Source organism: Hypanus sabinus, chromosome X1 (assembly GCF_030144855.1).
Source record: "Hypanus sabinus isolate sHypSab1 chromosome X1, sHypSab1.hap1, whole genome shotgun sequence".
NCBI lineage: Eukaryota > Metazoa > Chordata > Chondrichthyes > Myliobatiformes > Dasyatidae > Hypanus > Hypanus sabinus.
The window spans coordinates 12,740,302-12,763,657 of NC_082738.1; the positions used below are offsets into that span (position 1 = coordinate 12,740,302).

General features: G+C 42.5%; 2 protein-coding genes across 4 annotated transcripts in view; one reads left to right on the plus strand and one right to left on the minus strand.

The window, feature by feature from the left end:
• cdc27 (cell division cycle 27) overlaps positions 1-4,313 on the plus strand; it is a 135,926-nt gene extending 131,613 nt beyond the window's left edge. The window contains exon 20 of one of the 2 annotated variants that reach the window (XR_009508936.1): positions 2,884-4,312. Coding sequence is in view for 1 of the 2 variants with exons in the window: in XM_059955806.1 (XP_059811789.1) it covers positions 2,884-2,894 (11 nt within the window). In the remaining variant the exon portion in view is untranslated. Of the gene's footprint in view, positions 1-2,883 lie in introns of both variants that reach the window. The other variant, XM_059955806.1, reaches the window with a different exon arrangement.
• rnf113a (ring finger protein 113A) lies at positions 1,303-22,663 on the minus strand. 2 transcript variants are annotated; one of them, XM_059955808.1, is made up of 10 exons: positions 22,506-22,663; positions 20,996-21,075; positions 14,170-14,262; positions 12,878-12,985; positions 11,275-11,384; positions 6,477-6,583; positions 5,696-5,785; positions 4,577-4,670; positions 4,345-4,451; positions 1,303-1,462 (listed from the first exon to the last, which is right to left on the minus strand). In XM_059955808.1, the coding sequence occupies exons 1-10, from the start codon at positions 22,600-22,602 to the stop codon at positions 1,377-1,379; spliced, it is 972 nt and encodes a 323-aa protein (XP_059811791.1). In that variant the 5' UTR covers positions 22,603-22,663; the 3' UTR covers positions 1,303-1,376. The 2 variants fall into 2 exon arrangements, with proteins under 2 accessions (XP_059811791.1, XP_059811790.1); XM_059955807.1 differs by having other exon boundaries at positions 4,333-4,451.
• Between the last annotated feature and the right edge of the window lie 693 nt (positions 22,664-23,356).

A 23,356-nucleotide genomic window follows, 5' to 3' on the forward strand; every position in this document is an offset into this window, starting at 1 on the left:
ATGTGGCACCTTGTCAAAGGTCTTCTGAAAATCTAAGTACATCTCAACTGATTCTCCTTTGTCTATCCTGCTTATTATTTCTTCAAAGACTCCCAACAGATTTGTCAGGCAAGTTTCCCTTGAGGAATCTACACTAACTACGGCCTATTTTATCATGTGTCTCTAAGTACCTTGAGACCTCATCCTTAATAATTGACTCCAACATCTTCCCAACCACTGAGGTCAGACTAACTGGCCTTAGTTTCCTTTCTTCTGCCTCTCTCCCTTCTTGAAGAGTGAAGTGACTTCTGCAATTTTCCAGTCTTCCGGAACCATTCCAGAATCTAGTGATTCTTGAAAGATCATTCCTAATGCCTCCACAATCTCTTCAGCTACCTCTTTTAGAACCCTGGTCCAGGAGGCTGATACACCTTCAGGCCTTTATGTTTCCCAACAACCATCTCTCTAGTAATGGTAACTTCACGACCCAACACCTGGAACTTCCACCATACTGCTAGTGTCTTCCACAGTGAAGATTGACGCAAAATACTTAAGTCAGTTCATCCGTTATTTCGTTGCCCCCATTACTACCTCTCCAGCATTATTTTTCAGCGTCTGTGATATCCACTCTCACCTCTCTTTTACACTTTGTGTATCTGAAGAAGTATCTTGATCCGGTAAGCTAACTCACCTCCACCCAACAAGTGGTGTTTACCAGTGAATTGGTATATGGCATTGGAGCTGTGCTTAGGCACACAGTCATGTGTAAAAAGAGTAGAGCAGGGGACAGCTGTGGGAGTTGGTCAGGTTATACTTGATGTCAGTAGATAACGTGTCTCCTGAGATGGGGACATATCAAGAAAGGAGATGTATCAGAGAAGGACCAAATTAATTTGAGGGCAGGGTGGAAGTCATTTAAAAGGCAATTGTACAGGTACATGGATGGGAAAGGTTTAGGGCACAAGTTCCTAACCTTTTTTATGCCATGGACCCCTTCCATTAACCAACAGGTCTATGGACTCCAGTTTGGGAACCTCTGATTTAGAGGAATATGGGCCAGATATGTGCAAATAGGGCTAGTACAGGTAGGCATCTTGGTTGGCATGGACCAGTTGAGCTGAAGAGCCTGCTTCTGTGCCGGAACGTCATGACTGAGAAGCTGGTCTGAGCCAACAGTCTGGGAGCACCTTTCTTCTAGGACTCCTGTTAACAAGAGGTAATCATCTTGCTCAGCTCTTCACATAGCTCTAAATACACTAAAACGGTTTTAAAAAATACTTAGTGAAGGTTAAGACTAATTGCAGTAATTAAAGAACTAACAACTACAAGGAAACACACAAATTTATTTTGAAAACAAGTTAATTTTGCTAAAACAGAAGTGAGGGTGGGCAAGGATATCACCCTGTCTGCTCCAGTTCCCCCGCTGCATCCAATTGATCTGACTGGTTCTCTGCTTTGTTCTTATTTATCTTTGCCATAAGCTCTGAAATAGAGAATAACAATGCATGAAACACTCCCAAGTCATTATTGCAAGTCTATCACCACAAGAAATGATGGAAGCATCGGATCTGATCCTCCAATCATCAGAATTACAGAGTCAGTTACACAGCACAAAAACAAGCCTTTCGGCACAACTGGTCCCATGCTGACCAAGGTGGCTTCCTGAGCTAGTCCTATTGCCTTTGTTAGACCCACATCCCTCCAGAGCAGGGGTTCCCAATCTTTTTTATGCCGTGGACTCCTACCATTAACCGAGGGGTCCGTGGACCCAAGTTGGGAACCCCTGCTCTAAGCCTTACCTGTCCAAATCTTTTAAACTGTATTGTACCTGCCTCTACAGCTTTGCCTTGCAGCTTGTTCTAGATACCCACCACCCTCAATGTGAAAAACATACCCCCTCTCACTTTAAACCTATGCCTTCTAGTTTTAGACTCTCCTACTCTGTGGAAAAGACTGATCATCCACCTTTTCAATTCCTGCCATGATTATAAAAAACCTCTGTAGGTCACCCCTCAGCCCCCTTTGCTCCATGGAAAACAGTCCCAGGCTACCCAGTCTCTCATAGAGCCGGAGGTCATAAAGCACATAGATAGGCCCTTTGGCCCAACTAGTCTGTGCTGACCAAGATCCCCCAATAAGATAGTTAGCTAGTTCCATTTGCCCATTTCTCCTCATATCTCGTGCTCCGGTCCCGGTAACATCCATGTGAAACTTTTCTGCGCGTTTCCCAAGTTAATGACATCCTTCCAAAAATCAGGGCGACCAGAACTGCACACAGTACTCCAAGTGCAATCTTACCAATGACTTGTACATTTGCAACATGATGTCCATACAACTGACTGATGAAGGCAAAGGTGGCAAATGTCTTCTTCACCACCCTGCCTGCCTCTGACATTGTTTTCAGTAAACTATATACCTGAGCTCCCAAGTCTCTGTTTCACAACACTTGATGAGGCATGACCATTCACTGTACAAGTCCTACCCTGGTTTACTTCCCAAAATGCAGCACCTCACACTTAACTGAATCAAAAGCAATTTGCTGATCCTCAGTCCACTTATAACCAGTGTTATCCTCAACCCAATTATCCCACAATAACTTCTGATAACCTGTTTAGAGACCACCTAAAACTAAAAGTTAAATTTCTTATCTGAGTTAAAGTCCACCTGCCATGCCTTCCCAGTTAATCTAGATCCTATCGTAACTTCACTCTTAACCAGACCACCAGCTGTGACCTCCTCTCTCTCTCTCCTAGCATTTCCCTGCCCCATTTCACCTAAGTTGGATGAGACACCTGAGGCAACTAATTTGGATAAGAGGTCACTGACATCAAATGGTTACTGTTTCTCTCACCATAGATGCTGCCTGACCAGCTGAGTGTTTCCAATATTTTGTTTTTATTTCAGATTTCCAGTGACCCGGAGACCTAGCTCATACCCTGAAGACCTGGAATGAGTCTAGTAGCCCTTCTCTGAACTCCCTCATAGAATACAGAGACCAAAATCGTACACAGTACTCAGGGTGTGGCCTCACTGCACTAAGTGCATCTATATAGCCAACATTGTATTAACCTTCCTAATCGCTTTTGTGCATTGTCTAGATATTGATAGTGATGAGTCTACTAGGATGCCCAAACCTTTCTCATATGGTATACTTTCTAACTCAATAACCACCCTGACTGCATATTTATAATGTTGCAAAAACAAAGGAGCTGGTTGTGGACTGCAGAAGGAATGGAGACAGGTTCGCCCCTATTGACATCAATGGATCTGGAGTTGAGAGGGTAAACAGCTTTAAATTTTTCTGCACCCACATCACCGGGGACCTCACGTGGTCTGTACACACCGGTTGTGTGGTGAAAAAGGCACAACAGCACCTTTTTCACCTCAGACAGTTGAGGAAGTTTGGTATGGGTCCCTAAATCCTTAGAAGCTTCTATAGGGGCACGATTGAGAGCATCCTGACTGGCTGCATCACTGCCTGGTATGAGAGTTGAACTTCCCTTAATCACAGGACCCTGCAGAGAGTGATGCAGACAGCCAGCACATCGGTAGAAGTGAACTTCCCACTATTCAGGGTATTTACAGAGACAGGTGTGTAAAAAGGGCCCAAAGGATCTTTGGTGACCCGAGACACCCCAATCACAAACCGTTCCAGCTGCTACCATTCCGGAAATCGTACCATAGCACAAAAGCCGGGACCAGCAGGCTCCAGGATAGCTTCTTCCACCAGGCCATCAGACTGACTAATTCATGCTGACTCAACTGTATTTCTATGTTATATTGACTATCCTGTTTTACATAATATTTATTGTAAATACTATAAATTGCACATTTAGACGGAGACATAATGTAAAGATTTTTACTCATGTATCTGAAGGATGTAGGTAATAAAGTCAATTCATTTCAATTAATATTTCTAATTCCTATACATAATACTTACATTAAATTTCATCCACATTTATCTGCCCACATCAGAATTTTGTTTAGAGCTAACTATTGATTCTGCTGCCTGTTATCAGTCTGGCCCCCTAATTCTGTATCATCAGCAAACTTTACTAGTTTATTTGTTATGTGCTTATCTAAATCATTAATGTAAATTAAAAACAGCAGCAGCCCCAAAATCGATCCCTATAGAACCCACTTTTAACATCTTCTCGGTGTGAATAGGATCCCTTCACCATAACTCATTTGTTCTTGAGCCAATTCTGCACCCATTTGCACACCTTACCCTGAATCCCTACCTGCTGTAACTTGAGTATTTACCTCTTGTGTGGTACCTTGTCAAAAGCCTTCTGAACATCCAAATAAATGATATCAACTGCTCTACTGTTATCTTAAATTTTAATTACCTACCAAGGCACGTACCTTTGGCTGGATTGAAAACCCCATTGGTCTGCTCATTACACACATAACAGCGTTGAGATTTACGGTAATGCTGCAAGGCACAGCTTTCACAGAAATAGTGCTTACACCTGTGGAAGAAAATGCAACTGGTTAAATATCAGGGAGATGCAAAGTTTTTTTTATGTGATAGTCACCAAATTTCTGGATAAATAAAGTGAAGAACTTGTGGCCTTTATTTGACAAACTGACTCACTTTGTCATCACTGGGTTGGTAAAGGAAGACCGGCAGATAAAACATTTAAAGGGCATGTCTTCATCATCGCTGCTCACTTCATAGTTCTCGTCATCTGCAAGTGAAAGCACACAAATGTGAGAAGCTACCCAATTCTGTTGAAATTCACCCAGAAATGTTGAAATGTGCTATGATTAACTGGGAGTGGGACATTCCCAAACATAGTAGCAGCTACTTAACCAAACAGTCCGTTAAGTGACATTTGATTTTGATCAACTCTTCAATTAACCAAGAGCTATTTCCCTATCGACCTGATATACAGGAGCCTGAAGACACACGCACAATATTTCAGGAACAGCTAACTTCCTCTTTGCCATCTGATTTCTGAATGGACAATGAACCCATGAATACTATCTCACTATTTTTCCCATTTCTCATTTTGCACTACTTATTTAACAAGTAATAAGTGCACATATCTACTGTATAGTTTTATTATATATTGCAATGTCCTGCTGTCACAAAACAACAAATTTCACAACATATGCCAGTGATGTTAAACCTGATTCTGACTGACCATTAGATTAAGACCGCTACAAGAAAAATTGGATAGATATGACAAAAATCAATCAACTCAGAATCAGGTTTATTCTTATGAATATTGACAGATTTGCCTAATCTTGAACCCAAACCCAAGATTGGTTTTATGATTTTTGAAGAGGATAAATCTGTTCTTCTGTTATGCATTTATCTATCACCATGTAGTTCTCCTTCGTTCAGTTCACAGAGGCAAATACTCATGAGTGGATATGATGCTGTGATTACAAAGACATGGTTGTAGAATGGACAGGGTTGGAAAAAGAACATCCAAGGGCTTTCAGTGTTCAAGGACAGGTTAAAAGGGAAAGGAGATGGAATAGTTTTGTTAGTAAAAAGAGGGAACCAATATGATTGTGGGTTCTGAGATTGCCTTATTTAGAACTAAAGCACACAGCTCTTAAGGGCAAGACGTTTAGAGGGGATGCAAGCACTTTCTCATCCAGAGGGTTGGAATCTGGAATACATTGCCTGAGGGGATGTTGGAGTCAGAAATGCTCACAATTAATTATCAGATATAATCGAGCTCACTATTACAACACTCACCATTTACATTGTAACGGCCTTCATCCAGCTCCCGTTCTATCTGCCAGCCATGCTTGTAGTCTGAGCGGTCATGTAGAAACTTACAGCTGTCTGCAAGGAGAAGAAAATCCTATTGAAGGCTGAGAATCAGAGTAAACCCTGCAAATACTGTATACATCTGGAATATTAAGCCCAATTTTCCTCTCTCCTCTGACATTGCTGGATTTGCTAGGCACCTTCCACAGCTTTGACATTTTCCCTCTACCTTCATTAATCTACCAACTAGCTGGCTTAATTGACAGCTTATCACCATGGCAACCCTGTACCCACCCTACCCAGTGACATTTTGTTGTCCTTTTAGCCCATTCCTCAATCTTGTAGTATTTTGATTTTCAGACTAGACTTGTCTTCTGTCCCTTTCTTTTCCATTTTGTTTTCTGCTCTCCTCGATGCTAAGCTAAGTCAGATGTGTCTCCTTCACTCCCAGGTTCTTGTCCAGACATGCAGATGTCAGATTTGGTTCCAGGTGCATCAAACTTATGATTAATCCTTAATCAACTCTCTATATGTGGTAGTACCAGAACTTTTGAAGAATTTAAATCTCCCTGAAAATGAATCTTACTGTACCAAAATAAAGATTGATCACAATCAGCTGAGGCAGCATACAGTAAGGATCAAAGCCTTAGTTCAGGGGTAACGACAAAATGATGGAGGAGTGTGGAGAACTGTGGGAACATCTGCAAATCACTAGCCCCACACATCAATCTCTGACCAAATGGAACACAAGAAAAGATAAACTTGCCTCCAAACCCACAGAAGCCAGTCTCTTTGTAATCCTTACAGATGTCAGGCTGATAATCCCACCGTACTGTTGCTCGGAGATTTTCATGTGCTCGGATTGGCCCTTTCCTGACACACAATAAGCATAATGTTGACACCAATGACAACAGCCCCATTGTCAAAACTCAGACAGCATCAGGAATGGCTTAACTAGGGTCAGTTTGGGTTGCAGGCTCAGCATTAGCCTAGGCCAGGAGGACAGGATTACGGAAGAGCAATCACCAAGCAGAGCAAAGTGGCAGGTGTAGCAATTATTTGGAAGCAGGGTGACTTTGGCGCGGGTGATCCCCAAAACATTCACTGCCAGTGAGGAACTGTCAGAAATGGTAATTGGATTTTTAAACAACTGAAGAATGAACTTGTTGGATTAGAAGCTTAATCAAAATCTAAACACATACTCTTCCAAGGAGAACAAACATAGCTTCTCCAGTCTATTCACACAACTAAATAATCCTAACGCAAATCCTGTCAGTAAATCCCCTCTGCACCCTCTTCAAAGCCTTCACACCTTCCCTAAAGTGTGAGAACCAGACTGGGCACATCACTCCAAGTTTTGGCTAGAGTAGTCTTTTATGAATTACATCATGATCTCCATGGTTTCTTTTTATGAAGTCCAGGATCTTTCTTTTTCTTAAACCTTCTTTTCAACCTGGCCTGGTAGTTTCAATATACAATATAGCCCAGTACCTTTCTATCCCTGTACACTTTTTATAACTATATGCTCCAATTTCTTGTCCTGCTCATGCGTTTTATGAAAATATAATTGTAGTTATCAGCATTACATTTGACTTGCCATCCAGGTGCCCCTGGATATATCAGCATATCTCCCTTAAGTGTCTATCATCTCACCTTTCCTCCTTACAGTTCACTGTACCTCTGAGCTTTGTGCCTTCAGAAATTGTGCCTACACACTCAAGTCCAAATAATTAATACATACAAAGGGAAGCCTTAGAGTACTGATCTTTGGGGATTGTCACTGTACACTAAACTCGAGGCTGAAAAATAACTCTGTTTTTACTACTCTGCTTCCTGTCACTCACTCAATTTTCTATCCAAAACTCTATAGGCCTTTTAATTCCAATGCCTTCAATCATTTCAAAACTGATGATGCAGTTTCCTCATCAAAAACCTCTATGAAGCTACTGGAAGTCCCAAAAGATTCCTGATTTTTGACACCATTATCTAATGACCACAAGTGTCTGTAGATCAAGCTTTGCTGGGTCTAGCTGAAGTGCAGATAAAGGACCAAGGATGTTCCCTCCTGTCTCATGTTTATCACTCAACCAATATTTAAAAAAAGGATCACCTCCAAATTATTGCCTTTGTTAGGACATTTATTGTGCGCAATTAATAGCAATTCTTAGAGTGAAGGTTTTACCAAGATACAGTTGGACACCGATTAGCTGGAAAATTGGGCGCAGCAGCGTCAGATGGAAATTAACCCACACAAATATGAGGTAATGCAATTTGCGAGGTCAAATTTTGGTAAGACACAAGAACATAAACATAAGAAATAGGAGCAGAAGTGGGCCATCTGGTCCATCAAGCCTGCTCCGCTATTCAATAAGATCTGTCCATGGACTGTAAGACCACAAGATATAGGAGGAGGAGGAGAACATTTGGCCCATCAAGTCTGCTCCACCATTCAATCATGGGCTGATCCATTTCTTCCCCATACCCTTTGATGCCCTGGCTAATCAAGAACCTATCTATCTGCCTTAAATGCACCCAATGACTTGACCTCCACAGTCGCTCGTGGCAACAAATTCCACAGATTTACCACCCTCTGACTAAAGTAATTTCTCTGCATCTCTGTTCTAAATGGACGTCCTTCAATCCTGAAGTTGTGCCCTCTTGTCCTGGACTCCCCTACCATGGGAAATAACTGTGCCATATCTAATCTGTTCAGGCCTTTTAACATTTGGAATGTTTCAATGCGATCCCCCCTCATTCTCCTGAACTCCAGGGAATACAGCCCAAGAGCTGCCAGATGTTCCTCATACGGTAACCCTTTCATTCCTGGAATCAGTTTTGTGAATCTTCTGTGAATCCTCTCCAATGTCAGTATATCCTTTTTAAAATAAGGAGCCCAAAACTGCACACAACACTAGAAGTGCGATCTCATGAGTGCCTTATAGACCCTCAACATCACATCCCTGCTCTTATATTCTATACCTCTAGAAAGCCAACTTTGCATTTGCCTTCTTCACCACCGACTCAACCTGGAAGTTAATCTTTAGGGTATCCTGCACATGGACTCCCAAGTCCCTTTGCATCTCTGTATTTTGAATTCTCTCCCCATCTAAATAATAGTCTGCCTGTTTATTTCTTCCATCAAAGTGCATGACCATACACTTTCCAACATTGTATTTCATTTGCCACTTCTTTGCCCATTCCCCTAAACTAACTAAGTCTCTCTGCAGGTTCTCTGTTTCCTCAACACTACCCGCTCCTCCACCTATCTTTGTATCATTGGCAAATTTAGCCACAAATCCATTAATCCTATAGTCCAAATTATTGACATACATTGTAAAAAGCAGCGGTCCCAACACTGACCCCGATGGAACTCCACTGGCAACTGGCAGCCAGCTAGAATACGATCCCTTTATTCCCACTCTCAGTTTCCTGCTGATCAGCCAATGCTCCACCCATGCTAGTAACTTCCCTGTAATTCCATGTACTTGCTCAGCAGCCTCATGTGTGGCACCTTGTCAAATGCCTTCTGAAAATCCAAGTACACCACATGTCCTTTGTCTACCCTGCTTGTAACTTACTCAAAAAACTGCAGTAGATTAGTCAGGCAGGATTCTCCTTTCAGGAAACCATGCTGGATTTGGCCTATCTTGTCATGTGCTTCCAGGTACTCCATCATCTCATCCCTAACAGTTGATTCCAACAACTTCCCAACCACTGATGTAGGGCTAACAGGTCTATAGTTTCCTTTCTGCTGCCACCCACCCTTCTTAATAGCAGAGTAACATTTGCAACTTTCTAGTCATCCGGTACAATGCAAGAGTCTATTGATTCCTGAAAGATCATTGTTAATACCTCTGCAATCTCTCTAGCTACTTCCTTCAGAACTCAAGGGTGCATTCCATCAGGTCCAGGAGATTTATCCACCTTCAGACCATTAAGCTTCCTGAGCACCTTCTCAGTCATAATTTTCACTGTACATACTTCACTTCCCTGATATTCCTGAATGCCCAGTATACTGCAGATGTCTTCCACTGTGAAGACTGATGGAAAATATACATTCAGTTCCTCTGCCATCACTGCATTTCTCATTACAATATCTCCAGCGTCATTTTCTATTGGTCCTATATCTACCCTCGACTCTCTTTTACCCTTTATATATTTAAAAAAGCTTTTAGTATCTTCTTTGATATTAGTTGCCAGTTTCCTGTCATAATTCATCTTTTCCTTCCTAATGACCTTCTTAGTTTCCTTCTGCAACTTTTTAAAAGCTTCCCAATAGCTTTGGCTTCCTTGCTCTCTTTTGCTTTTACTTTGGCTCTGACTTCACTTGTCAGCCACAGTAGTGTCCTTCTTCCATTCGAAAATTTATTTGGAATCTACAGGGCTTGCACTCCCCTCATTTTTCACAGAAACTCCAGCCATTGCTGCTCTGCTGTCCTTCCTGTTAGTGTCCCTTTCCAGTCAAATGTGGCCAGTTCCCCTCACACGACTTTGTAATTTCCTTTATTCCACTGAAATACCGACACATTGGAATTTAGTTTCTCCTTCTAAATTTCAAAATGAACTTGATCATATTGTGATCACTGTTCCCTAAGGGTTCCTTAACCTTAAGCTCTCTTATCACCTCCATATCTCATCTCCATCTACCTGCCTTTCCCCATAACCCTTAATTCCCCTACTATGCAAAAATCTAACCAACCTCGTCTTAAAATACGAGGGGCATTTATAGGATAGATAGCCAGGGTACTTTCCTAGACTAACACTAGAGGACATTGGTTTAATGTGAGAGGGGAGTAATTTAAAGAGGATCTGAAGGTAATTTTTTCACATAGAAGGTGAATATCTAGAATGAGAAGTGGTAGATGCAGATACGATGATGTTTAAAAGGCCATTGAAGAAGTACTTGGATAGGAAAGGTGTGGAAAGATCTGGGCCCAAAGCAGGTATAGAATTATTAAAGACAGCCATCATAGTTTGCATGGACAAGGTGGGCAAAAAGGGTCCATTTCTGTACTGTACAATTTTATAATTCTTCAAAAACTTTGGAATCCCAGGAAGGATTGGAGGACATCAATAAGCTAGACACAAGATTGACAAGGATGCTGCCAGGACTGGAAGGCATGAATTATGAGGAGGAACTGGATAGGCTGGGACTGTTTTCCCTGGAGCAAAGGAGGCCGAGGAGTGACCTTATAGAGGTTTGTAAAATCATGAGGCACATCAAGAGGGCAAATGGTCACAGTCTTCTTCCTAGGAGTCTAAAACTAGAGAGCACAGATTTAAAGTGAAAGGGGGAAGATTTAGAAGGGATCCAAAAAGCAACTTTTTTTTAAAATACACAGAACACGGTGACATGGTGGGTATATGGAACAACGTGCCAGAAGAAGATATAGAGGTGCAAATGATTACAATGTTTAAAATAAATTTGGACAGGTACATAGATAGAAAAGGCCCAGAGGGATATGAGCAAAACACAGACAAATGGGACTAGGACTTGGTCAGCATTGACGGACAGTTTTCATGCTGTATAACTCAATGAATCTAAGAGCTGTTGTTTCACTTACCTTACCATTCCTGAAGATGCATTTGCCATGGGTGTGTCCTTGGGTTTGATATATTTAATGTAGTTGTTTATACCTCGATAGATTTTCTCATCATCTTTCCCTTTCAGTTCCTGTAAATACAAAGCCTCCCTGATCACACTTGATGCAGAAGAAATGGTAATATTGAAAAAAACTGCACCTTTGATTTAAAAACTCAAGATGCAATCTATGCAGAACTTTAGAGCACTTCTTGGACTGGAGAAGTATTCACAGGTGGGTCTCATTACTAAACTGCACAAAGTATCTGATACGATTCAGCTATACACCAGGTCCACAATCCTCACTGGAGAAAGGAGAGCAAACAGGTCCAAGGTTGGGTCAGTATTGTTATCTATTTTTCTGTATTTGCTTATATTTTTCCATCAGTGCAATACTCAGTTCTCCACCTGCTTCCATCCATCTTTTTCATCCATGTTCCCTTTCTTCCTTCACTTCTTAGGTAGTCCCTTGGGTTCTACAGGAATTGCTTGCTCCAGTTTTCTAGGGTGTATGATGACTGACAGGGCCAGTATATGAACTTCACACTGTACTCTATCCTGCTTACAGAACATGCTGCTGATCCTCCCTGTATTTACTACATTAAGCTTTTTCTCTTTGCCCTGACTTTATTCAACCTAATGATCTATATTCTGACAACAGTGCTCAAGGCTTCTCTCTGCTCTAGCTTAATTTCTAAGCTGCAGATCAAGCAGGTAAGAAATCGAGCTTGTCTTAGCAGCAAGCGAACTTTACTTGTTTTATTTTATTGAGATTATCAAGAATGCAGTAAATGATATGTTTAGTCACTGAGCAGATGCAGAAAGAGAGATGAATGACCCATAGGAGGGGTAGTCAGGACAGGCAGGTCACACAGGAGTCCCAAGTGGTCAGTCTCTTCAATAACTAGTATACCCCCTTCTTTCCATGGCACTGAGACTGTGCCAGGTGCTGTGCTTAACGGCAATTTCCCCTGCTAAAATCATGAACCGAGACTGAGGTTTTGGACCTCTCAAGGTTGTATGATTTATACATTCTTTGATAATAAGTGTACTTAAATCTCTTGAATCTTGAATTCCCAGCTGGGTATTGTTGAGCTACCTGACCTCCCAGGGAGAACAGTAGCAGCAGCAACAGCCCAGTGGGTGCTGCTGTACAGAAGGGAGAAAAAAAAGTTGGGAGAGCAATAATAGCAGAGATTCTATCGTAAGGGGACAGATAGATGTTTCTGTGGCTGCAAAAGAGTCTCCAGGTTGGTACGTTTGGGTAGGACAGGACTACTTCCCTCAGCAAAGTGAGCTTGGAACAAAGTAATTGCTAAAAGGACTGGAGGTGAGATGAGGTCATAGATTTTAACTACTCATTGGATGGTAGGGAAGTCTCCTGGTAAGTGTGTGTGTGGATGGATCACATGCGCTTGTGAATATAATTAGGTTCTAGGCTAATCATTGGTTGGGGAATTGCTAAATAATCTGCTCCCTGTATGGCTCTTGAGCATAAGTTGCTTTTTAAATTCTGTTTATCTGATCGTTCCCAAATTATGAAAGAGAGAGGACTAAAGGAGCAGTGTAGTAACAATACAGCTCACCTCTTGGATCTTCTGGCTTCGTTCGAAGATAGCTTGCATATCTTTATCTTTCTCGGTATCCAACTGATAGACAGCAGTTGCACCCATGTCTTCTGGCCCCACAGGTTTCTAGGAAACAACAATTGTGTATTTACTGCAGATAAGACTTCCAAAAAGGTCATATCACAACTAAAGTACAGCATACAGGGTGGCACAGACACTGCATCTTGCTTCCAGAGACCTGGGTTCAGCTCTGATTTTGTGCACATTCTCTAGAGGCAACACACATTCTCCCCTAGACTGTACGAGTTTTTCTGGGTTAATCGGCTGGCCACTGTAAATTGTCTCTAGTGTCTAGGTGAATGGTAGAATACGGGGGACATTAATGAGAATGTGGGGATACCTTACACCGGTAGAACGTCCACTAAGCAAAGGAGAGGATGAGAAGAGACTTGCTAAGACCATAAAATATAGGAACAGAATTAGGCCATTTGCCCCATTAACTCTACCCCACCATTTCATGATGGCTGATCCATTTTTCCTCTCAGCCCCAATCTCCTGCCTTCTCCCTGTATCCCTTCATGCCCTCATTAACCAAGAATCTATTGCCTCTGCTATATATATATATATATATATATATATTATGGCTTCGCCTCTACATCTAGTGCCCCCTGGTCTTAGACACTCCCACCATAGGATACATCCTCTCCACATCCACTCTATCAAGGCCTTTCACCATTTGATAGGTTTCAATTAGGTCACCCCTCATTCTTCTGAATTCCAGTGCATACTGGAAGATGTTTAAGAGGCATAGATAGAGTGGGCAACCTTTTTCACAAGGTGATAATGCTTAAAACAAAAGGGTATACCTTTAAGATGATTGGGAAAATATAAGAGCTGTCACTCTTCATACATGGAGAGTAGTGGGTGGTGGTAGAGGCAGATCCATTAGGGACATTTAAGATTATCTTAGGCACATGGATGAAAAAAAATGGAGAGTTACCTAGGCAAGAAAGAGGGGGCCGGACTGCAACTTCAATGGGCAGTGAGTGTCAACAAATTATTTCCCTGCAGGAAAACAATAATGACTGCACCAATCCAAGCTCCCTTCAACATTTCTCAGGAGTACTCTCCTCTGAACAGTGATCAGAGTTAAGAACCTGTCGAATTTGCTACTCCCAACTCAACAAAATGCAAGCTCATGTTGGTAGCATTCGAAAATTCTGATGACATACTGAAGAACTCTGCAGCTTTGAGTATCTAGCGACCATCCAGATACCAGAGCTGCCAACAATCTGTCATCTTCAACTTACCGCTGATCGCGTGGATTTGTAGGAGACAGTGATTTCCTCTGGTCCATCACTGTCAGTGTCACTATACTGCTCTTTCGGTTTTGTTTTCGCAGTCTGGAAATGAGCAGATAAGCAGAATTTAAAAAGCAGCAACTTGGGTCCAAGAACCATACCAGCTGGAGAATTGCTGACCAATCAAGTCAGTGACCAAGTTTAACACAAACAATATTCTCCACATCTATTGCAGAGACCCATCAAAACATAGCTACTGGATTACCCATGACCCCTCCTGACAGCATAGAAAGACAGAAAACCTACAGCACAATACAGGCCCTTCGGCCCACAAAGTTGTGCCAAACATATCCCTACTTTAGAAATTACTAGGGTTACCCATAGCCCTCTATTTTTCTAAGCTCCATGTACCTATCCAGGAGTCTCTTAAAAGACCCTATCGTATCCACCTCCACCACCGTTGCCAACAGCCCATTCCACACACTCACCACTCTGCATAAAAAACTTACCCGACATCTCCTCCGTACCTACTTCCCAGCACCTTAAACCTGTGCCCTCTTGTGGCAGCCATTTCAGCCCTGGGAAAAAGCCTTTGACTGTCCACACAATCAGTGCCTCTCATCATCTTATACACCTCTATCAGGTCACCTCTCATCCTCCATTGCTCCAAGGAAAAAAGGCCAAGTTCACTCAACCTATTCTCATAAGGCATGCTCCCCAATCCAGGCAACATCCTTGTAAATCTCCTCTGCACCCTTTCTATAGTTTCTACATCCTTCCTATAGTGAGGCAACCAGAACTGAGCACAGTACTCCAAGTGGGGTCTGACCAAGGATCTATATAGCTGCAACATTATCTCCTTGCTCCTAAATTCAATTCCACTATTGATGAAGGCTAATACACCATATGCCTTCTTAACCACAGAGTCAATCTGCACAGCAGCTTTGAGCGTCCTATGGACTCAGACCCCAAGATCCCTCTGATCCTCCACACTGCCAAGAGTTTTACCATTAATACGATATTCTGCCATCATATTTGACCTACCAAAATGAACCACTTCACACTTATCTGGGTTGAACTCCATCTGCCACTTCTCAGCCCAGTTTCGCATCCTATCAATGTCCCGCTGTAACCTCTGACAGCCCTCCACGCTATCCACAACACCCCCAAACTTTGTGTCATCAGCAAACTTACTAAACCATCCCTCCACTTCCTCATCCAGGTCATTTATAAAAATCACAAAGAGAAGGGGCCCCAGAACAGATCCCTGAGGCACACCACTGGTCACTGGCCTCCATGCAGAATATGACCCGCCTACAACCACTCTTTGTCTTCTGTGGGCAAGCCAGTTCTGGATCCACAAAGCAACGTCCCCTTGGATCCCATGCCTCCTTACTTTCTCAGTAAGCCTGGCATGGGGTGGTACCTTATCAAATGCCTTGCTGAAATCCATATACATTACATCAACTACTCTACCTTCATCAATGTGTTAAGTCACAACCTCAAAAATTTCAATCAGGCTTGTAAGGCATGACCTGGCCTTGACAAAGCCATGTTGACTATTCCTAATCATATTATACCTCTCCAAATGTTCATAAATCCTGCCTCTCAGGATCTTCTCCATCAACTTACCAATCACTGAAGTAAGACTCACTGGTCTATAATTTCCTGGGCTATCTCTACTCCCTTTCTTGAATAAGGGAACAACACCTGCAACCCTCCAATCCTCCGGAACCTCTCCCATCCACATTGGTGATGCAAAGATCATCGCCAGAGGCTCAGCAATCTCCTCCCTCGCCTCCCACAGCAGCCTGGGGTACATCTCATCCCGTCCTGGAGACTTATCCAACTTCATGCTTTACAAAAGCTCCAGCACATTCTCTTTCTTAATATCTACATGCTCAAGCATTTCAGTCTGCTGCAAGTCATCACTACAATCAACAAGATCCTTTTCCATAATGAATACTGAAGTAAAGTATTCATTAATTACCTCTGCTATTTCATTCAGTCCCATACACACTTTTCCACTGTCACACTTGATAGGTCCTATTCTCTAACGTCTTATCCTCTTATTCTTCACATACTTGTAGAATGCCTTGGGGTTTTCCTTAATCCTGCCCACCAAGGCCTTCTCATGGCCCCTTCTGGCTCTCCTAATTTCCTTCTAAGCTCCTTCCTGTTAGCCTTATAATCTTCTAGATCTCTAACATTACCTCGTTCTCTGAACCTTTTGTAAACTTTTCTTTTCTTCTTGACTAGATTTATTACAGCCTTTGTACACCACCACTCCTGTACCCTACCATAACTTCCCTGTCTCATTGGAATGTACCTATGCGGAACTCCACACAAATATCCCCTGAACATTTGCCACATTTCTTCCGTACTTTTCCCTAAGAACATCTGTTCCCAATTTAAGCTTCCAATTTCCTGCCTGATAGCCTCATAAATCTCCCACTGAGAGATCTGACACCTGACCAGGTTCATTTCCCAATACCAAATCAAGTACAGTCTCTCCTCTTGTAGATTTATCTACATACTGTGTCAAGAAACCTTCCTGAACACACCTAACAAACTCCACCCCATCTAAACCCCTTGCTCTTGGGAGATGCCAATCGATATCTGGGAAATTAAAGTCTCCCAGCACGGCAACTCAACTCTTATTATTACACCTTTCCAGGATCTGTTTCCCTACCTGCTCCTCGATATCCCTGTTACTATTGAGCGGCCTATAAAAAAACACAGTAGAGTTATTGACCCCTTCCTGCTCCTAACCTCCACCCACAGAGACTCTGTAGATAACCCCTCCACGACGTCCACCTTTTCTGCAGCCATGACACTATCTCTGATCAATAGTGCCACGTCCCCACTTCTTTTACCTCCCTCCCTGTCCTTTCTGAAACATCTAAAGCCTGGCACTTGAAGTAACCATTCCTGTCACTGAGCCATCTAGGTCTCTGTAATGGCCGCCACATAATAGATCCAAGTACTGATCCACGCTCTAAGCTCATCCGCTTTGTTCACAACACTCCTTGCGTCAAAGTAGACACATCTCAAACCGTCGGTATGAGCGTGTCCCTTCTCTATCACCTGCCTATCCTCCCTCATACACTGTCTCCAAGCTTTCTCTATTGATTCCTTCAATCTGAGGTATCACACAAGCTATTCTCCTATTCCTACTACATGAGTGATTGGGGCTATTTGGTTAGTTTGTGAACTATTGAACTCAACACAAAGACAGTAACTGCCAAATGCTTGGTTTTTTTTTGGTACAGCAGAGGAATGAAGTAATGAGCAAAGGAGTGAATCCTTATTGGACTGGTATAGGTATCAAATTCTATTAAGGACATTAGGCCTTGGAAAGAGAGAGAAAGTTATCAGAATGTGCAAAATACATGGAAGGACCACAGCAGTCAGAATCGCTTGCCTAGGACCAAGAGATGTCCAGAATTGTGAGGAGCTTTGCCAATAAAGGGTCTTACAAATGGCGCAACCAGAAACAGGCTATTCTGTCCCTTGCCCTTCTCAGGCAATTTAATGAGATCAAAGCTGATCTTTTACCTTAATATCTCTACCTACCACTAACCCTTGACTCCTTCTGTTAATCTATCTGCTTTGAATATTCTCATCAACCAGGCCTCCAAACCTTCTTCCATGGAGAAATACAAAGATTTACTACCTCCCGGATAAAGAAATTTCTCCAAACATTGTCATAAATGGTTGACCCTAATGTTGAATGCATGGTCCCTGGTTCCAGTCTTCCCAGCAAGAGGATCATCCTCCCTGTAATCTACCCTACTGTAGATGGCAGGACCCTTAAAAGCTGTGATATACAGAGGGATCACAGGCTGAAATAAGGCTATATAAGGAAACAACTAGATATAGATCATTTGGAAAATTTGGTGGAGTGGTTACAGATGGAATTTAATCCAGACAAGTGTAAAGTAACATATTTTGGGATGTCAAATACCAACGGGACAGATACAGAAAATGGTAATGACTTCAGAATTGTTGGTTTATAAAGGAATCCTGGGGTGAAAGTCACAGGTCCTTAAAAATGACAACATAGGTACATAGAGTGGTGAAGAAGGCATGCAAATAATAGAGGCAACATTTGCATGCCTGCCTTCATTAGCTACTTAATTTCTCCTCCTTCCTGACCCCTATGCTTAGCCAGTGATCCTACATCTAAATCTACATCCACCCTATCAAGTGTCTTCAAGAGCTTATACGCCTGTCTGACCTTTTCTCAGAATACAATTTACCTTTTCTTCTGCACAAATCTCGAATAGTTGGCAGGCAGATGGAGCAATTCGGTAAGATGGAAAATAGCATAATATGCCTTTGTAGCAAAGTTTTGTTTCCCTTACCCACAAAAGGATCTAGTGGCACTGGAGGTTCTGATGGAGATTACTAGGATAACTCCTGGGATGAGAATTTATCCTGTCAAATGGTTGGGACCGCATTCCTTGGAGTTTAGAAGAATGAGGGTGATCTTGAATCATCCTCAGAATCCTAAGGGAACACTGACAGTGTTTTTACTGGTGGGAGTCTTGACTGGGGCGGGGGGTGGGGGGGGGAGATACACAATTGTTTCATAAGGGGCTGGTCATTTACAACTCAGGTATGTAGAACTTATTTCTCAGAAGGTGATGAAAATCTGGAATTCTCTACTCCAGAGAGTTGGAGACACTAATTAATTTAAAGTGGAGATAGATAATTTTGTTTTTAAATCAGCCAAATGAGGGCTTTGAGAGTCTGGTACAGAGGAAGAGTTCAATAGAATCACTTTATTGTTAGTATGTGAACCATACCAGAATTGGTGCTAAGCTTAAAACATAGGACAATACCATAACAGACAACACAATAGCAACCAACAATTCACAAGACAATAGTGCCAACAGCCATGAGCAATCAACAATCAACATGAGCAGAACTCAAACATCAATAATCAAACTTAAATAAATGTGAAGACAGGAACAGACTCGATAATTTTCAACAGAACAAGGAGAGCAGGAAAGAACATTTAATAAATGTTGTGCAGGGACAGTTAGAGTATTACACCTGAGTGAGTTTTGTTGAGAAGCTGGATAGCTACAGGAAAGAAGCTTCGGAGATGATGTGTAGTTCTGGTGGTGATAGACTTGAGGTGATGGCAATTTGGTGAATAGGTGACTGCGAGTGTGAGTGGAGTCAGCAGTAATTTTTTTTCAGCTCTTTTCTTCACTCTGGCGATAAACAGGTCTTTTAATGTCGGTAGCTGACAGCCAATGATCTTCTCTGCTGAGTGGACCACTTGCTACAACCTGAACTTGGAGAAGGAGGAAGCAGCAGGAAACTGAACAGTGATAGAGGTGGTCACAACACTCTCACGCCTGGGATATTTCAGCCATGATCAGATTTAATGATGGGGTAGACTAGAGGGGCTGTATGGTCTACCCCTGCTCTTACTTCCTTGCCTTCTTATGCCTGGTCATCATCAGTCCAGTAAACCATCATTGAACTACATCGGTACTCCAGATGTGACATCACCAACTTGCTGAATAAACAATCTCACTACTCATATTCAGTTCCCCTAGCAAAGAATATACTACATTAGCTTTCCCCAATTACTTACTGTACCTGTACAGTAGCCTTTTGTGAATCATGTACTAGGACATATAGATTTCTTGGCATCTCAAAGCTTTGCCATCTCTCACCATTCAGATAATTTTTTTTTTAAATTCTGCCAGAATGCTCAATGTCACATTTCCTTATACAGCAGATTCTGGTTAAATTGGGGCAGTAGTTATTTGGGACAACTGTTAAAGAACAAAAAAAAAATTGAAAAAAATTTTCTTTTGTTTATTTGGGACACTATGCCACTTAATTGGGACAAGAGACTGGTGCCAAACAGTTTGTAACTAGCATCCGTCACATATACTTGTGTGGCCATTGGAGACTACACCATGCTTAGTGAACAGTTTTTAAATAGCATCAGTTGTGTGTGCTTTTGTTAGCCAAGTGGGCCAACAGACACTGATTCAAAAAGCTATGAAGACTTGGAGGATGCAATCATCAAAAGCATTGTATCAAAACAACAAGGTGGGAAATATTAAACTGAGGAAAGTGATGAAGATGAACTTGAGCCAGTGACAACACAGGATTCCAGGAATTTTATCATTGGATTGCAACACTACTTCATGCAGGAAGGCTATGAAGGCAGTTCATTAACTGCATTAGGTGTCTGTGCTTATTGTTTATTTACAGTCAATCAAAAGAACATGGCAGTGCACACTGGATGAACTCCTTTGTCGATTACTATGAGGAACTGATGCAGTTTTATAGTACTGCAGTAGCATTGGCAGTGCTCTAATTTTTTCTGTACTTCATTTAAGTACATAATTTCCTACTCAGTTAAATCATAGTGTGTCCTATTTTATATACCTTTTTTGACTAATTCCATGAAATTTCAGCTAATTGGGCCAAAATGTACTTAGAAACATAGAAAACCTACAGCACAACACAGGGCCTTCAGCCCACAAAGTTGTGCCAAACATATCCCTACCTTAAAGCTACCTAGGCTTTACCCATAGCCCTCTATTTTTCTAAGCTCCATGTCCAGGAGTCTCTTAAAAGACCCTATTGTTTCTGCCTCCACCACCACCATTGCCGCCGGCAGCCCATTCCACGCACTCACCACTCTCTGCACAAAAAACTTAACCCTGACATCTCCTCTGTACCTACTTCCCAGCACCTCTCATGCTCCAATGTGTCCCAATTTCCTAGAATCCACCGTATTTCTATGGCAACTTACTTTCCTATCAATCTGAGCCTTTCAATCAGACTCAGCACTCACCTTTTGAATCATGGGATTTGGCATAGTCTTTCTCTTTTCTCTCCGTACCACAGTGTTTCCATCATCATCTCCACTGCTATCTGTGAAATAGAGGGGCAGTGAAACATTCAGTACAGCACTGCTCATAGCAAGAGGCAAACTCTGTCTTGACAAAAATCCTGAGTTTTACTCAGTACAAGAGGAACTCTTCAGGATCCAGAGCACAGCCTCCAGATTCTAATCAGACCCATCAATATTATGTACTCATTGGAGTCTGGGGTCTCACAGAAACAGGCCTTTGGCTCATCCTGTCCATACTGAACATTAAGTACCTGTTTACACTAATTCTAACATTAGCAATTGGTCTGCAGCCTTCAATTTAAATGCCCACCTAGATAGCACTGGACAGACCATTCAACCCACAGTGCTGTGCTAATCATGATAATTTATACTAAATGTCCTCCTGTGTATCCATTGCCTTCTTATTCATGTGTCCATCTTAAACTATACAAAAATTTGTTTCCACTACTACCCCAGTAAGTTTTTCCAGGCACCTGCCACTCTGTGTACTGCTGTGTACATTCTCCCTTATCTGTAATGTAACCCCTCCACTTTTTAAAACCCAGTCTCTAGCACATATAAAACAATGAAACTTAGGAATGTTGAGCTGCCAGCCCTGTCCCTCACACAACCAGGTCTCTGTATTGCTGTGCTTCCTATCCCCTACCACTCTAAACTGCCCTGAGTAGCACTAACAAAGCTCCCACCAAAGATATTAATTGTTCTCCAGATCAAGTGCAAATCATCTTTTTGGTATATGTCCCACCTGTCCTGCCAGAGAGCTAAAGACCCATAAAACCCATTTCCCATCATCCTAAATCCACACCAGGTATTGAACTAACCTTAAATTTATGAGTTTCTGTCTCTACCACCCCCTTAAGTAGTGTATTTTGGATTCCAACCATCCTCTAGGCAAAAAAAAATCTTCCTTAATCCCTCCCGAACGGTTCTGCCCCTTCTCTTACACCTATAGTTAGAAGCAACAAACTATCAGGTCAACCTCAGCCTCTCATACTTCCAAGGAAAACAAATCCCAGCTTGTCCAATCTCCCTTAATAACTGAAACGCTACATCCCAGGCAACATTGTGGTGAGTCTCCTCTGCACCCCACCAGTACAGTCACATCTTCTCTACTGTTGTGACTAGAACTGTGCTATGTGTTTAAAATTGTTCCACATCCTCCCTGCTCTTACATTCTAAGGACTGGTTTATGAAGGCAACAATCTCAAGTCTCCTCCCGCTGTTGCAAGACCCCTGGAATTGTCAACTAAGACCCCCGTACCCCTGAACCCAGGTTGACCCCCCCCCCCCCCCGGTTCCCCAGAGCCCAGGAGGGTGCCACCCTCTTCTCCCAGTGAACCCGAGACCATCCCCCCGCCACAGGATATCACCGCACAGTTATCACTGAAAGCTGAGGGAGTCGCAGTCTGGGCGTCTGAAGGGGTCAAGGAAAAAGAACATGGACCATTACCTTTCTCACCACCGGACACTCTCCGTTTCCTCCCAGCGAAACGCTTCCCGGACTTTTTAAACACAAACCCACAGACCGGAGCTCCCGATTCCGCCATCTTGTCCTCAGCTCGGCGCGCTGGGTCAGTGCGAGAGCAGCGACGCCCAGCGGCGGAGGGAGGCAGTACCTGCAGGAAACGTGTGGGCGGGGACGGGGGACATAGTGAGATCAGATGGGAGGTGTTGAGTGTGGGAGAGTGCATGGAGGGAGGGAGGGAGAGATGGGTAGGGGATAGGGTTAGAAGGTTGGGTTGAGGGGAGAGTGATGGGCAGTGAGGGGGAGATCCAGACATGGGTTAACAGCCACTGAAAGCTGGTGAAGGATATACACAATTGGAGCTGAAAGCCTCTTGGCCACTGTGGATCAATACAACCATGCACACTCTGATAGCAGTGTCACCTCCTTTTTCCTGTAACCTTTGACAACCTTTCACAATAAGAATCCATTCATCTCTCCTATTCCTTTTTGAAGACAAGAGTTCTAAAGACTACAATTCTCTGAGAGGAAAAAAAACCTCATCCCTATGATGGGAAGCCACTTATTCTGAAACTGTGAACACAGGAAAATAGGAGCATTGCCCCTTGAAGATGACCAGTGAATTCAGTTTGATCACAGCGGATCTATGATGACCTCAACTTCTCTCGTGTCAATTCCACACAACCCTTGATTCTCTAATCTTTCAAATATTTTTCTATCTCCACATTAAGTATATCTAATGATTCTGGCCTTCACCACACTCAGAGTTCCAGAGGTTCATCACCTTCTGAGACAAGTTTCTACACACCTTTATTTTAAATAACTGGAGTTATCCC